The following is a 12,664-nucleotide window of genomic DNA, read 5'->3' as shown; positions in this document are numbered from 1 at the left end:
AATAAAATAAAATAATAAGTGATTATACTTTAAAAGAAAATACAATAAATATAAAATTTTTGTAACACAAACAATGAAAATTTGAAAATATAGTATAAAGTAAATAATAAGAAAAATTAATATATATATATATATATAACAATTGAATCGAATATTACTTAAGTTTTCTCCCTGAGTTCATGAAATTAGCAAACAGATACGATATATATATACACAAAGGAGATCAACGTAAGCATGAGACATGCAATCAGCTCCAATCAAAGTGATCTACATAAGCCTTTTATATATAATGCTAATACCAAAGCAGCCTCGCACAAATATATACCAGAACCTGCCCACTAACTGATGTACATATATATATATATATATATATATATAAGATTACTAGACTATTATCAACTCTGAACTTCTAAAGGATAAACATGACTTACAAAAAAAAATGCAAATGGATGAATGGGGTCATCGTGTTCATTTGTCTGCAGAACTTTTCCACACCCTTCATTAACTTTTAGACTTTTCTCTCAATGTGCTTTCTCCTTGGCATAATGAAGGCTTTTGGGAATGCCTAGAAAACATTAAATCTTCAAATCCAAATCCCTTTGCACTTTCGGTTTCTTATACTATGATATATATATATATATATATAAATAATATATGAATTTGATATCTTTTTGAAGTTAAATTTTCGAAATAATTAATTACTATTTGTCAGTTGTTGCATGTTAAACATTGATTAACTTAACTCTCTTATTTACTTATTAACATATCTATTATGTATATAAGTTTTGTAATCTTCCGCAGCTGAATCTAAAATCATTCTTCTTCCTTTTCTTTCTTAGTTCTTTGTTTCTTGAATCTAAAATCAAAACCCTTATTGAATTCTAATTAGTTTTAGCATAAGGTAAGTTAGTGTAAATTAGTATACGAGTAATTATTTACACTACAAACAATAAAATTGAACTTTTATATTAATTTAAAATTTTTAAGATAATAAATTAATTATTTAGCAGATTTACGTATAAGAAATAATTTTTTATGAGTTAATTAATATATGAGGCTGCCTATAATTATCATTGCGATTATGAGTGTGCAAATTTTTGTTCGGATAAAAAATTTGACCAGACAAGTTCTTTCAATCTGAACCAAATTAGACCAAAGATACTTTAGGTTCAATCTCATTTTATAAATAAATGGATTAAAATTTTTAATTCAAATCAATCAAACTAGTCCGAAAAAATTTAAAATCAAATAATTCTAATATTTAATGCCCTCCCCCACCTCTAGTCGTACCTCTCAGTCTCTTTTCTCTTTTCTTAAGTTCCTCACTCCCTCTCACCTCTCAACACCTCTTAACCTCCTTCTATCAGCTACTCCTTCTCTAGCCTCCACAAGACTACCTAAGCACTTCAAACCACTCCTCTTGACCCTTTCCTCCCTTAAGTCTTTTTCGTCTCTCAACTCCTTTAAACCTTTGCCTTTTCTCGATTGTACTTCCTCTAACCTGCACAAAACCACCTCCAAGTTCCAGCCAATCCAACCCTTCACTTGCATGAGTTACACTCTCTTTTATCAGTTTATCCTTTTAGCTCTTGGTATTTCTTACTTCTCAAAGTGTCATCTAATCCTGATTTTTAACTCATTCAATTCCGTCGAAGCAGTCTCTTAACCTGTTATTCCAAAAATAGTGCCCTCAATTTGCATTATACAAAGTATGCCACAATCTTCGGGAGGGGAAGGAAGGAAAACCGAAAAAAAAAGACTAAGAGAAAGAAACATAGGAATAACATAAAACAAAGGATATTGGATTTGATAAATTTAGTTCATTCGATCTGGACTAACATCTGGTCCAAATTGGACTAAAGAAACATTATACAGTCCAATCTTTAATCTAGAGTTTGAGAGTTTTGCGATCATGGTTCTATCTGAATTTAAATTGATGCATATCCTTAACCATAATATTGTTTATATTGATCATCAAATTTTTTTCCAACTAGTTTAATTACTATACATGATTTAATTACTATTTAAACCTCATATATTTATATTAGTTTTCAGAAAAAAAAAAATTACTTTTTGTTTCATATATTCTAACAGCAACGAAGTTATGTTTTACTATAATTTTGTATATTTTGATTACATTTACATATATTCAATATATTCATTGTATTAGTTTTTTTTTTTATTTTAAATTATTTTAATTGATCATTAAATAAATTGCCAAAATCTTATATTAAAAATAACATTAAATTGATAAATATAGTTGCTAATAAGTTAACATTTCTCTAGTTTTATTTAATAAAAATGAATTTAAGTAAATCATGTCTAGTAATTTCCCTTTTCTAATATTAACCCGATTAACGTTATTGTAAATTAAATATTCTTCGGCCATATAAAACCCATTAAGGGTGGTTAATTTGCTTGATTTCAGATGAATGTTCCATGGAAATTGACAGACACAAACATAATATAATATAATATAATATAATATAATATATATATAGATACATAATTAATCGTCAAACAACTTTTAAAAGTGAATGTCATTAAATTAAAAGGGTAAGAAATTGAAAGGCATTAAACTTGTATTATCCAATAATATTAATTAAAGCTCTCATAATCAAAGTTAAAACATAAATTTTTAAAAAAAAGGGATTTAATTTTCTTTTTCTAATTCGTAATTACTTTGTAAAGCTGACGTTAATGAGATCTGATTGGTATTTATAATGTTGTTTTAACGGTTTGAAACTTTTGATCATCAAATCAGAACCTCAAATCAATGCATGAAAATTACACAATCCAAATCTTTTGTTAGTCGCCGCCTGCTCTCATCATGGTTTCACGAAGCTTGTAAGAAACTTCACTCTTTAATTTCCATACTTACGTGTGTATATATGTATGTATATATATATATGTACATATAATTTCATCATCACCGACATTAAAAATATGTGAAAATTAATCTATATTTTTTAAACATAAAAAATATGGATTATTTTTTTTTAGTGCTTTCTTTCGGTGTTTTAGCATTATCTTTTAGGAAAAAAAATAATTTTAAAATAATTTTTATTTAAAATTTAAATTAAGTAATTAATATTAATACTAAATCATTCATTAACGAACTATTTATATTAAATATTTTGAATTGTTAATAATTTTATTTACCTGAATCTAGAGGTAAAAGAAAATGAACTAAGTGACTCAAATATATGCAATGTTTTATTAGTGTGTACGTAAATATATATGTATTGAGTTGAAATTAAATCATTAAAAGTGTATATGGTGTGCTCATCCACTTTTTTTTTCTTTTCACTGAAGATATAAATACCTCATTTTACGATTTAAAAATATATAGAATCAAAATCATTCAAACTATGTTAGGGTTTTCACTCGATCTATTGTATATTCTAAAATTTTTCTCATTTTTTTTTTTTGCACTCTTTGTTAATATTTTTAATAAATTCGTGTTCTACAATAGTTTTAGGGTTTTGTTTTTTTTGGTAATTTATATATTCATAACGATTTAGTATAATTTATCATCTTTTTAACAATTAAAATTAGTATGTCTATTAAATAGTGAGATCTCCACTTTTTTATTTTATCATATATATATATATACATGCATGTGATAGAGATAACAAAAAAAAAAAGTGAATTAACATAAAAGATTTCTGAAATTTATAAAATAAGAAGAAAGAAATAAAATTTAAAAAAAAACAGAAAATTTCTGAAAGATAATATGGTAATGCCACGTGACACCCCCAACATGAAAACAAAGTAGTTGGATACGCGCTCAACCTACCATAACTTTTAATATAAAGTATGCTAATTTAATAATTATTGAGATAAGACTTGAATATTATATCTTCTTTTTTCTTTTTTATCAATTTCATAATTTTTTACTCTATATATATACACACACGTATATTATTATTATTATTAAAATCATCGTTACGTTATATCTTTTAAAATGTACATACATTAAGATTACGTGCACGGGGTAATTATATAAGTATTGTATGATAATTTTACAAGCCATTAAATTCTCTAAATAACAAAGTTGATTTGCTAAATAGAACTCCATGTTATATAATGCTTTACTTGACGAACAAGAAGCTTGTGAGACAAACGCGGTTCATTTATCTAAATATTCAAATCTTTGACCCACCATTCAATTTATTTAATTAATTTAAAAGTCGGTGAGCTCTCTATTTTTCATACACTTTAATTTTATTAATTATTTTTTTTAGAATCCCACAAATTTTATTAGATACACTAACCCTTTACATATATATATATATATATAGTAACCCATTTAGCTATATAATGAAAAATAATTTATTTCGTAAAATAACCTTGAGAGAGAGCCTAGTCTAAAATATTTAAGAGTAAAATTGGAAAAATAGAAGTTGGATATTAAAATAAATATTTAATTAGTAGTAATTTGATGGTAAGCGTGTCAAACAAGCTCGTGACAAACGCGTACATTTGGAGAATTCAGAGTCAAAATGGACTCACAAGTAGCTGGCGACTTACTCAGGCAAACGCTGACGTGTTGCCTCTGCCGTTTCTTAACTTCCTTCAACATCTCCCCTACTCTCACCACATCACGCGCCTAAACTTATAGCCTCTCCCTTCAATTATCTCCTTTTATTAGAATGAAAATTCATATAATAAAATTAAAATAAATTATTATTATTATTATACATATATTTTTAGAAAAACATACCGAATAGAGATTCAAATATACAAAACGACTTTGTGAATAAAAGTCACATAAATAGTGGGTCTTGTTGAAACTTGAAAGTGCTTCTTCTCCATAAGTCAAGTAAAGATATAATTAACTTGACTTGAAAATTTTAGAATATATATATATATATTTAATTACAAAAATTCAGCAATTTGAAAATAATAAGATTAGAAAATACCATATATTTATTCGAAGAATAAAATAAAAGTGGTAAAATTAAAAAAAAAAGTAAAATTAATTAAGAAATTAAAATAAATGTTGAAAGAATTGGGGTAAACAAATTAGTGAAAGTCAACGGAGCGTGGGAAATAAAGCGAGTGAGAGTAACTGTTAGTAGAGGAGAAATCTGACTTTGTCAACTGAAGAACAAAAAGGTCGACACAAAGAACGGTTTCACATCTCTCTCTTTCTTCTTCCTTCCTTCTCCTGCTTCTTATAAATCCACTGCACCGTCTTCTCTTCAATCTTCACCTTCAAGAAACTCATAAAAATAATTTTAAGTTTCATTTCGATCAAATGGGAAAATCACCCGTTAGTCGTCGAGATCTCGCGGTCATGGCTGTCATGGTTGTAATCACGTTCGCATTACTCTGCTCTCCATCGCTCGCAAGGCCACTAGTTAGAAACAGCATGTTAGTGTCCCAGAAAGAATCTTCAAACCACCTCCTGCTTCCTGAGGAAAACGTTGTCGTAACGGATGTGGATAAAGACCGTGTTATGCCGTGTGATGAGGCGAGTCACCACCGGCCGAGGATGGTGAGAGGAAGATATGGAGCTCTGGTTCTGAATGTGCTGCCAAAGGGGACAACGCCGCCGTCTGGACCCAGCAAAGGAACCAATAACCTTAACAACTAGAGGCCGGAAACCTCATGTCTGTGGATTTCCAGGGTTTGATCGTCTGTATTAACTTGCAAGAGTTAGTTAAATTTATTCTTTTTACAAGAGGAATACTGTCTTCCTCTAATTAGTTATAGGTAAAGTTTGTATTTTTTTTTTCATTGATGTGTAAATAATCATGCATTTCAGAAATACAAGAGATTTATAATGTATTCGAAATACTTTCTCTTTTGATATTCTAAATTCGATTCTTGTTATTAACATTTTGAGATTAAAAATTTAAATACTCAAAGTTCGATATTGAAAAAGTGCATAGCCGGGATCGTCTAATGTAATTTTGATCTTAGTATATAAGAATTAGTTTTAAAATATTATTATCGTAAAAAATAAAAATTTATAAATAATTTATAAACAAATTTTTATAAAGGTATGATATTTTATACTATGAAAGTTAAATAAATATCTAACTTTTAAAATATATTAAATTATTAAATGTTATTTACATCTGACATATAATTTATTATTTTATTTATTTTTATAAAAATATAATAATTAAGATTAGATAATTAAAGAATTTTTATTTTTAACTTTATATTTTTTTAAAAAATGGTCGTCATCTTTTATCACTTAATTAAAAATTAATAATCACTAATTATTTTTAAACTATAGAGATTACTTTAGAAAAATCTCTTAACATATAAATTATATTATAACCTTACGTTTCAACCAATGGTTAGATATTGCGATGTAATGACGGTGGATGTGGTCAAATTGTTTAGGCTTGATTTTAGGTGGGTTTAATTAATTAATTAATTAATAATTACCTCAGTGTTAAAAATGATATTGAAATACTGTTCATTAAATCTAATTATTTAAATTTTATATTTATCAGAATTTTTTTTAATTTTTTTTATATGCATCATGAATTTTATTCGATTATTTTATTATAAAAATATAAATATAAATACATTTAGACTAATAAAAAAAAATATAGATATAAATTATATGTACTACCACTTTGTCAGCTATAATAAAGAAAGAAGACAGGGAAAAAAAGCTTATCTCGTATACTTTCTTTTAGAAGATGACACAATTATGATATTATATCAAATTCATTTAATTTATATATATTTACTACCAAGGAATTTTTGCCAGATGGTATAATATTATTTATATATTACGTTGGATTAAAATTATTTTATTAATATAATGTTATTTTATGTTAATTTTCTTTGGTGGGAGGAGTCTGTTGAATACTCTGGAAACAAGTAAAGAGTCATGTTTTGAGGAAGAAGAAGACAAAAAGAGAAGAGAAGCATCCGTCCATGGCGATGGAGGGTAGAAGTGCTGTGGCTGCATGCTTCTTTGTGATTCTTTGCTTATCGGCGCTCAAAGGGATGATAGCAGCGAGGATCAGCGGGGAGCCTTTGTTGCAGAGAAACGATGAAGGCAGTGGCTTTGGCTTTAGCAAATCATTTAATTATATTTTTGATACTTCCAAGTATGGTATTTTGCAGCTCAACAATGGTTTAGCTCGAACTCCTCAGATGGGGTACAGAATTTACTCTCCTGAAATTTCCTCTTTTTGTCTTTTTGGTTTTTAGTGCTCTGCCCATTTTTTAAGCTTTGTTACTTCACCAGGATTTCATGGGTCAATCAATGATTCAAGTAGGTGAAATGGAAGCCTTGCTTTTGTCTTATAATGGATATCTTTTCCTGGTAGAAATGTTCTGTTAAGATCTTTAGAGGGTTCTCAAATTATTAGAATGCTGGTGCTGTTTGAATTTTATTTCTTCTTGTTCCTATATTGGTGGGTTTAGTCGATGCTAGTTATTTCTGAGATTCTGAATACTGTATCTATGATTTTTCTCTTTTCTTGTTTGTCTGAGAAAAAAACGAAAATAAAGAACTGATATTTTCTACCGTGGAATACATTAGTAAGGATGAGGTTATAACTCATATAATCTAATTTGCAGATGGAATAGCTGGAATTTCTTTGCTTGCAATATCACTGAGACTGTCATTAAGGAAACTGGTATTGTTTTCTTCCAATGATATCTGTTCTTACTTCTTATTTATTTGGTCTACTGGGCTAATGGCCATTATGCTAGAATCAGCTATCTTATTTGCATGGAGGATGATCCTATAGTCCGTATTTCGTCTTGATGGTGGACGTTATTTTAATCCTGATCATTTAGAATTGTAATCCTAGGAAAATCAATTATAGGTAGTAGAATGGAGCATGCATTATTCTATATTGTTTCTTGCATGTATCTTGATTTATGAATGCCGTTAAGCTGTTTTTACGCCTGAATGTGTATAACCAGCTATAAGTATTTCTGGCTTTTGCTCCCTATTATATGTATGTAAGAACAAACATTTATTCTGGTTTTAAGTGAAGTGGCAGAGATCCCAATGTCTTCTTTTTTCTTTTGCTTGGCAGATTGGAAAAGACTTTCTTTTTAGTTCTTTTTGAACTCAATCCGGTGACTGGATCTACAAGTAACAATAGATTTAAATATACCTTCCTGTTGTTAGAGCTGATATTGAAAAATTCATCATTAGCAAATTATGGTTGTTTCCTTTATCAAATTTCATTAGAGGTACTAACATCATATTATGATTGACAGCTGATGCTCTAGTCTCATCAGGCTTGGCTGATTTAGGTTATGTATATGTCAATATAGGTATTGACTTGCATCCTTAAAATATTTCCTTCACCTTCAAATTTTGTTTCTTTTTTTATACTTAAGAGTTTTAATTGGACGCAGATGATTGCTGGTCCAATATTACACGAGATTCAAAGGTCAGTTGAGTCCCATCACTTACAATGGAATAGTAATTCATGTTAAGCTAATAATTGGCCTAGACAACAGTTGTCCTTGTTATTTTATGGGACTTCATATTAAGCTAATAATTGGTTTAGGCAACAGTAACACTTGTTATTTTATGGGAAACCTTTTTATCTTGCTCAAACAAATAGCATCGAAACTTCATATCATCTGCTTTCTTCCTGTTGAATACAAAAATTATTGTTGGATTAATTGCTATATCATTTCTTAATTGCTAATGTCACTGTTTATTGAGTGAGCTGATTGTTTTAGAATGTATACTTCCGAAATTGTGCAATGCAATTTCCACATAGATGAACCCTTTGTGTACTTTCTTGATTGTGCAGGGTCAACTGATCCCTGATCCAGAAACTTTTCCATCAGGAATTAAAGCACTTGCTGATTATGTTCATGAGAAAGGCCTCAAGCTTGGTATTTATTCAGATGCTGGGTAAGATGGAAATTTTGAAGCAACTGCTTGTAAATATAGGAGTTAGATCATAAACAATAAGTTCTCATACTGAATCAATTACAGTGATTATGTTCTGTTTCAATCTCCTAAGATCCCACTCCATTTTCAGTGTCTTTACATGCCAAGTTCGACCAGGGTCACTTTTCCATGAAAAAGATGACGCTAAACTGTTTGCTTCTTGGGTTAGTTTTTATTATCTAACAATTCACTCTCTTTTTTTTTTTGTCAGGTTTTTTATTAAAGTATTATTTTATATCCTTTTTCGTGGATGTTCTCTATTGCTTTTGAATAATAACTCTCTCAATCTCCTTTCTACCTTAAATATTGTTTCAAATTTCAACCAAAAAATTTAAAAGTATTTTGGATGGGAGTTCTTATCTTATTCTAGATAGTTTTTTCTTGTTTATTCTGACTGTTTTAATGTTTTATTCCTGTTATGCAGGGTGTGGATTATTTGAAATATGACAACTGTTTCAATCTGGGAATCGAACCAGAAGAAAGGTTTCACCTCATCTAGTCTAATTTTACCTGTCAAGGGATCAACGTTGAGTAGCTTTAAATTGACCTGATATGGTTCCATAATCCAGATACCCACCAATGCGTGATGCTCTAAATGAAACTGGACGCACGATTCTTTATTCACTTTGTGAATGGTAAGGTTTCTCATTCTGTTTTTATCCACTAGTTATTTTCTATACTGAGTTCAGTTGTAACCTTTCTGTGTTCATATGACAGGGGAGTTCACAACCCTGCATTGTGGGCTGGCAAAGTTGGAAATAGTTGGCGTACAACAGATGACATCAATGATACATGGGCAAGGTAGAAGTTTGGGACCCTTTTTAACACGTTGGTCATACAATGATCAATATTGTTTGGTACTCCAAACTCCAGAGGCACATATCACTCAAGCCTTGCTTTAGCCAGTTGCCCAACTACCTTATCTAGATACTCCCTATAGTTTTCACTGTGCTCAACAATCAAAATTAAACAAATTCAGAAAGTGGGAATTTGTTGATGCAGAGGACTGAATACTGGATATATGAATTCCTCTAAAAAATAGCATACATGAACAGAAATAGGAGTAGACCTTGTTTTAAGTGCATTTCTAGTCGTTAATAATTTGAGTTCGGATTTATGATATGATCTTTGTAAGAAATGAGAACCTAATGCCCCTTTCCTTGATCTGGTAGGTATATTGATTATAATTTATCTTCACTAGTAAAAGATTTATTATGATAGTAATGCATTTCTTGCTAGCTTGATATCATGCTTATTTACTGGTCTACTGATGAGCTTATTGTTGGTGATACTTGGATTTTCAGTGAATATATTGATTGGGATACTGACTGGTTTTTTCTTTTTTTTTGGCCAAGCATGACTACTATTGCTGATTTGAACAACAAGTGGGCAGCCTATGCGGGACCTGGTGGATGGAATGGTAAAAAAAAGGATCCTTAAGAATATAGTCATGTGTTATTGTAGTTGTTATTGCTTCAACTCTGGTTATTTTTGCTTATCACCATCCCATTTTTTTTTTCCTTTGCAGATCCAGACATGTTGGAAGTTGGTAATGGAGGAATGACTTATACCGAGTATCGAGCCCATTTTAGCATCTGGGCATTGATGAAGGTCTCTCTGCAATTTCTATTCCTTCTTTCTGTTTAGCTTCAGACTGGGACATAGTGATTTTATAAATGGTGTCATGAGTTTTATCCCATCCTAAAACAATCATGTCCCTTCTGGTGCTGGAACATATATTGGAGAATGCTGAAAGTCGGAAAGAGATTAGTTTAGTTCACCTAAAGATGGGTTCACTAGAGTTATTTTAGACAACAAATCCGTTTGATTTTTTATGCATTTGCAGATGCTCTGTTTTATAGGCATCATCATCTGCTGCCTACCTGCATTTCTAGAGTTGTTTTCTCATACATTTCTTCATTTGCTTGATAATAGTTACCTGACCTTCCAATCCTTCATGGCCAGGCTCCCCTCTTGATTGGTTGTGATGCAAGAAATATGACTGCGGAAACTTTTAGAATTCTGAGCAATAAGGAGGTTCTTGCTGTAAACCAAGGTAAAAGAACTCATTTTGTGCTTATATTGTTTTTTGGCTTATAGATAATACATTTTGATCTAGTGCAATTTTCTGAATTTAGAAAACTAACGGGACTTCTATTCTATTTGCAGATCCACTTGGAGTTCAAGGAAGGAAAGTTGATGTTTCAGGAACAGATGATTGTCAACAGGTGTGTTCTTCTACAGCACTTTAGAGCTAATTTAGGGCATATTGCAAGCAGGCATATAGGACCATATCTAAAAATTTAGCTACAATTATAAAATTTTCCATCTAAATTTTACTAAAATATTGTCTCCTCGAAGACTAGGAAACTGCTGCCTCTTGACCATAAATAGGCAGTTCTTTCCCAAAAGGCTTAAGTTTGCATCTTAGGTCCTGGGCTCCCTTATGTTTTTGCATACAAGCTTGCCTGTAAAGTCTAATGGAACACAAAGGTTTCAGACAACAAATTAATGATTGTGACTGAAGCATATTGAAGTCCTGATCATCCCTCTCCTGTAAACAAGAAGTTCTTGAATTAAACTTGGTATTTAGGTGTTTAAGTATATTATGTTGACAAAGTTAAGAGACTGTGATTTGATGAGTCAATTGAGGTATGTTGATGTTCTAAAATTTTTAGACCTTTTGATACGTATTGCTATGAACTTGGTTAATCCATCGTGATGTTCTGCAGGTCTGGGCTGGTCCTTTGTCTGCAAATCGACTAGTTGTTGCTCTCTGGAATAGATGTTCAACAGGTGCAACTATAACCGCTAAATGGGAAGCAATTGGCCTGGAAACAGACACAATTGTCTCAATAAGAGATTTGTGGCAGGTGAACTAGCCTTTAGAACTGATTTAGAGAGAGCCTGATTAAATTTATAATCCATTGATAAGGGGCACCTTTTCTTTTTTACTTCTATTTACCATGATATGACCTACGTAAGTCAGTGGTTACATTATTGGTCTCAGCTTTTGTTTTTAAAATAATTCTAAGACTGGTTTGAGCTGCTTATAAGTTTGTCAAGGTTTTTACAGTAACTGATTGGTGTCAGCGGGTCCGTTCCCAATTATCCTTAAACAGCATCTTTTGTTGTACCAGGAGCATCTTCTGTTGTTTCTGGGTCTTTACCTTATTTCACTTATATCCTCTCTACTCTAACTCCAATTGGACTTGGCTGCACTCGAAGGCCTTGCCAAGCTGACATTTTATTGAGAATGGACCCAATTCCTTCGTTTTGGAAAAGAAAAAAACTTGTAGGGAAAAGAAATATTAATTATTGACCTGTAAAACAATATGGTGCTTGCATTAACTAACTTGATTCTATGATTTGCTTGCAGCACAAAAATGTTGCAGAAGATGCAGTGACATCATTTGGTGCTAGAGTTAATGCTCATGACTGTCATATGTATATTTTCACTCCCAAGATAGTGTCAAATTCTGTCATCTAGTCCCTTTTTATATGGGATTTAGTGTGACAGTCCTGAGGATGGTCCCAACATTTGTATATGGGCCCAACTTTGCAGCTTTGTAGACCAATTAAGGTGTCTCAAGCAGTGTTAGCAACCAAAGAACTGTCTGTAACTAAAGCTTGTAAATAAGATCCTTGCAATAAAATGTATGGCCGCACCACATTAAAAGTTGCCAGAAACAGATTTCACTTGAGATTTGGTTTGATTTTGTCAAATTATTGATTAAAAATGGCAGACATGAAAACAAA

At 30.7% G+C, this 12,664-nt stretch overlaps 1 protein-coding gene across 1 annotated transcript; it reads left to right on the top strand.

Annotated features, from left to right (window-relative positions):
- Positions 1-6,764: 6,764 nt before the first annotated feature.
- On the top strand, positions 6,765-12,609 carry LOC110819226 (Melibiase family protein). The gene is made up of 15 exons (XM_088212753.1): positions 6,765-7,136; positions 7,561-7,619; positions 8,215-8,271; positions 8,356-8,390; positions 8,763-8,866; positions 8,997-9,069; positions 9,330-9,388; positions 9,475-9,540; positions 9,623-9,706; positions 10,261-10,325; positions 10,434-10,516; positions 10,871-10,961; positions 11,075-11,133; positions 11,638-11,778; positions 12,285-12,609. Exons 1-15 carry the CDS (start codon positions 6,910-6,912, stop codon positions 12,393-12,395), a joined length of 1,314 nt encoding a protein of 437 aa, XP_088068879.1. The 5' UTR covers positions 6,765-6,909; the 3' UTR covers positions 12,396-12,609.
- Positions 12,610-12,664: the final 55 nt, after the last annotated feature.

Source organism: Carica papaya, chromosome 2 (assembly GCF_054855325.1).
Source record: "Carica papaya isolate Zhongbai chromosome 2, ASM5485532v1, whole genome shotgun sequence".
In the NCBI taxonomy this organism is placed as follows: Eukaryota; Viridiplantae; Streptophyta; class Magnoliopsida; order Brassicales; family Caricaceae; genus Carica; species Carica papaya.
Note: the sequence above shows the minus strand (reverse complement) of the source record. Positions and strands in the feature narration are given on the sequence as shown.

Coding starts and splice junctions, on each gene's coding strand:
- LOC110819226 (XM_088212753.1), top strand. CDS start 6,910: ATGGCGATGGAGGGTAGAAGTGCTGTGGCTGCATGCTTCTTTGTGATT. Junction 9,541..9,622: donor CTTTATTCACTTTGTGAATG/GTAAGGTTTCTC, acceptor TTCATATGACAG/GGGAGTTCACAACCCTGCAT. Junction 10,326..10,433: donor GGGACCTGGTGGATGGAATG/GTAAAAAAAAGG, acceptor TTTCCTTTGCAG/ATCCAGACATGTTGGAAGTT.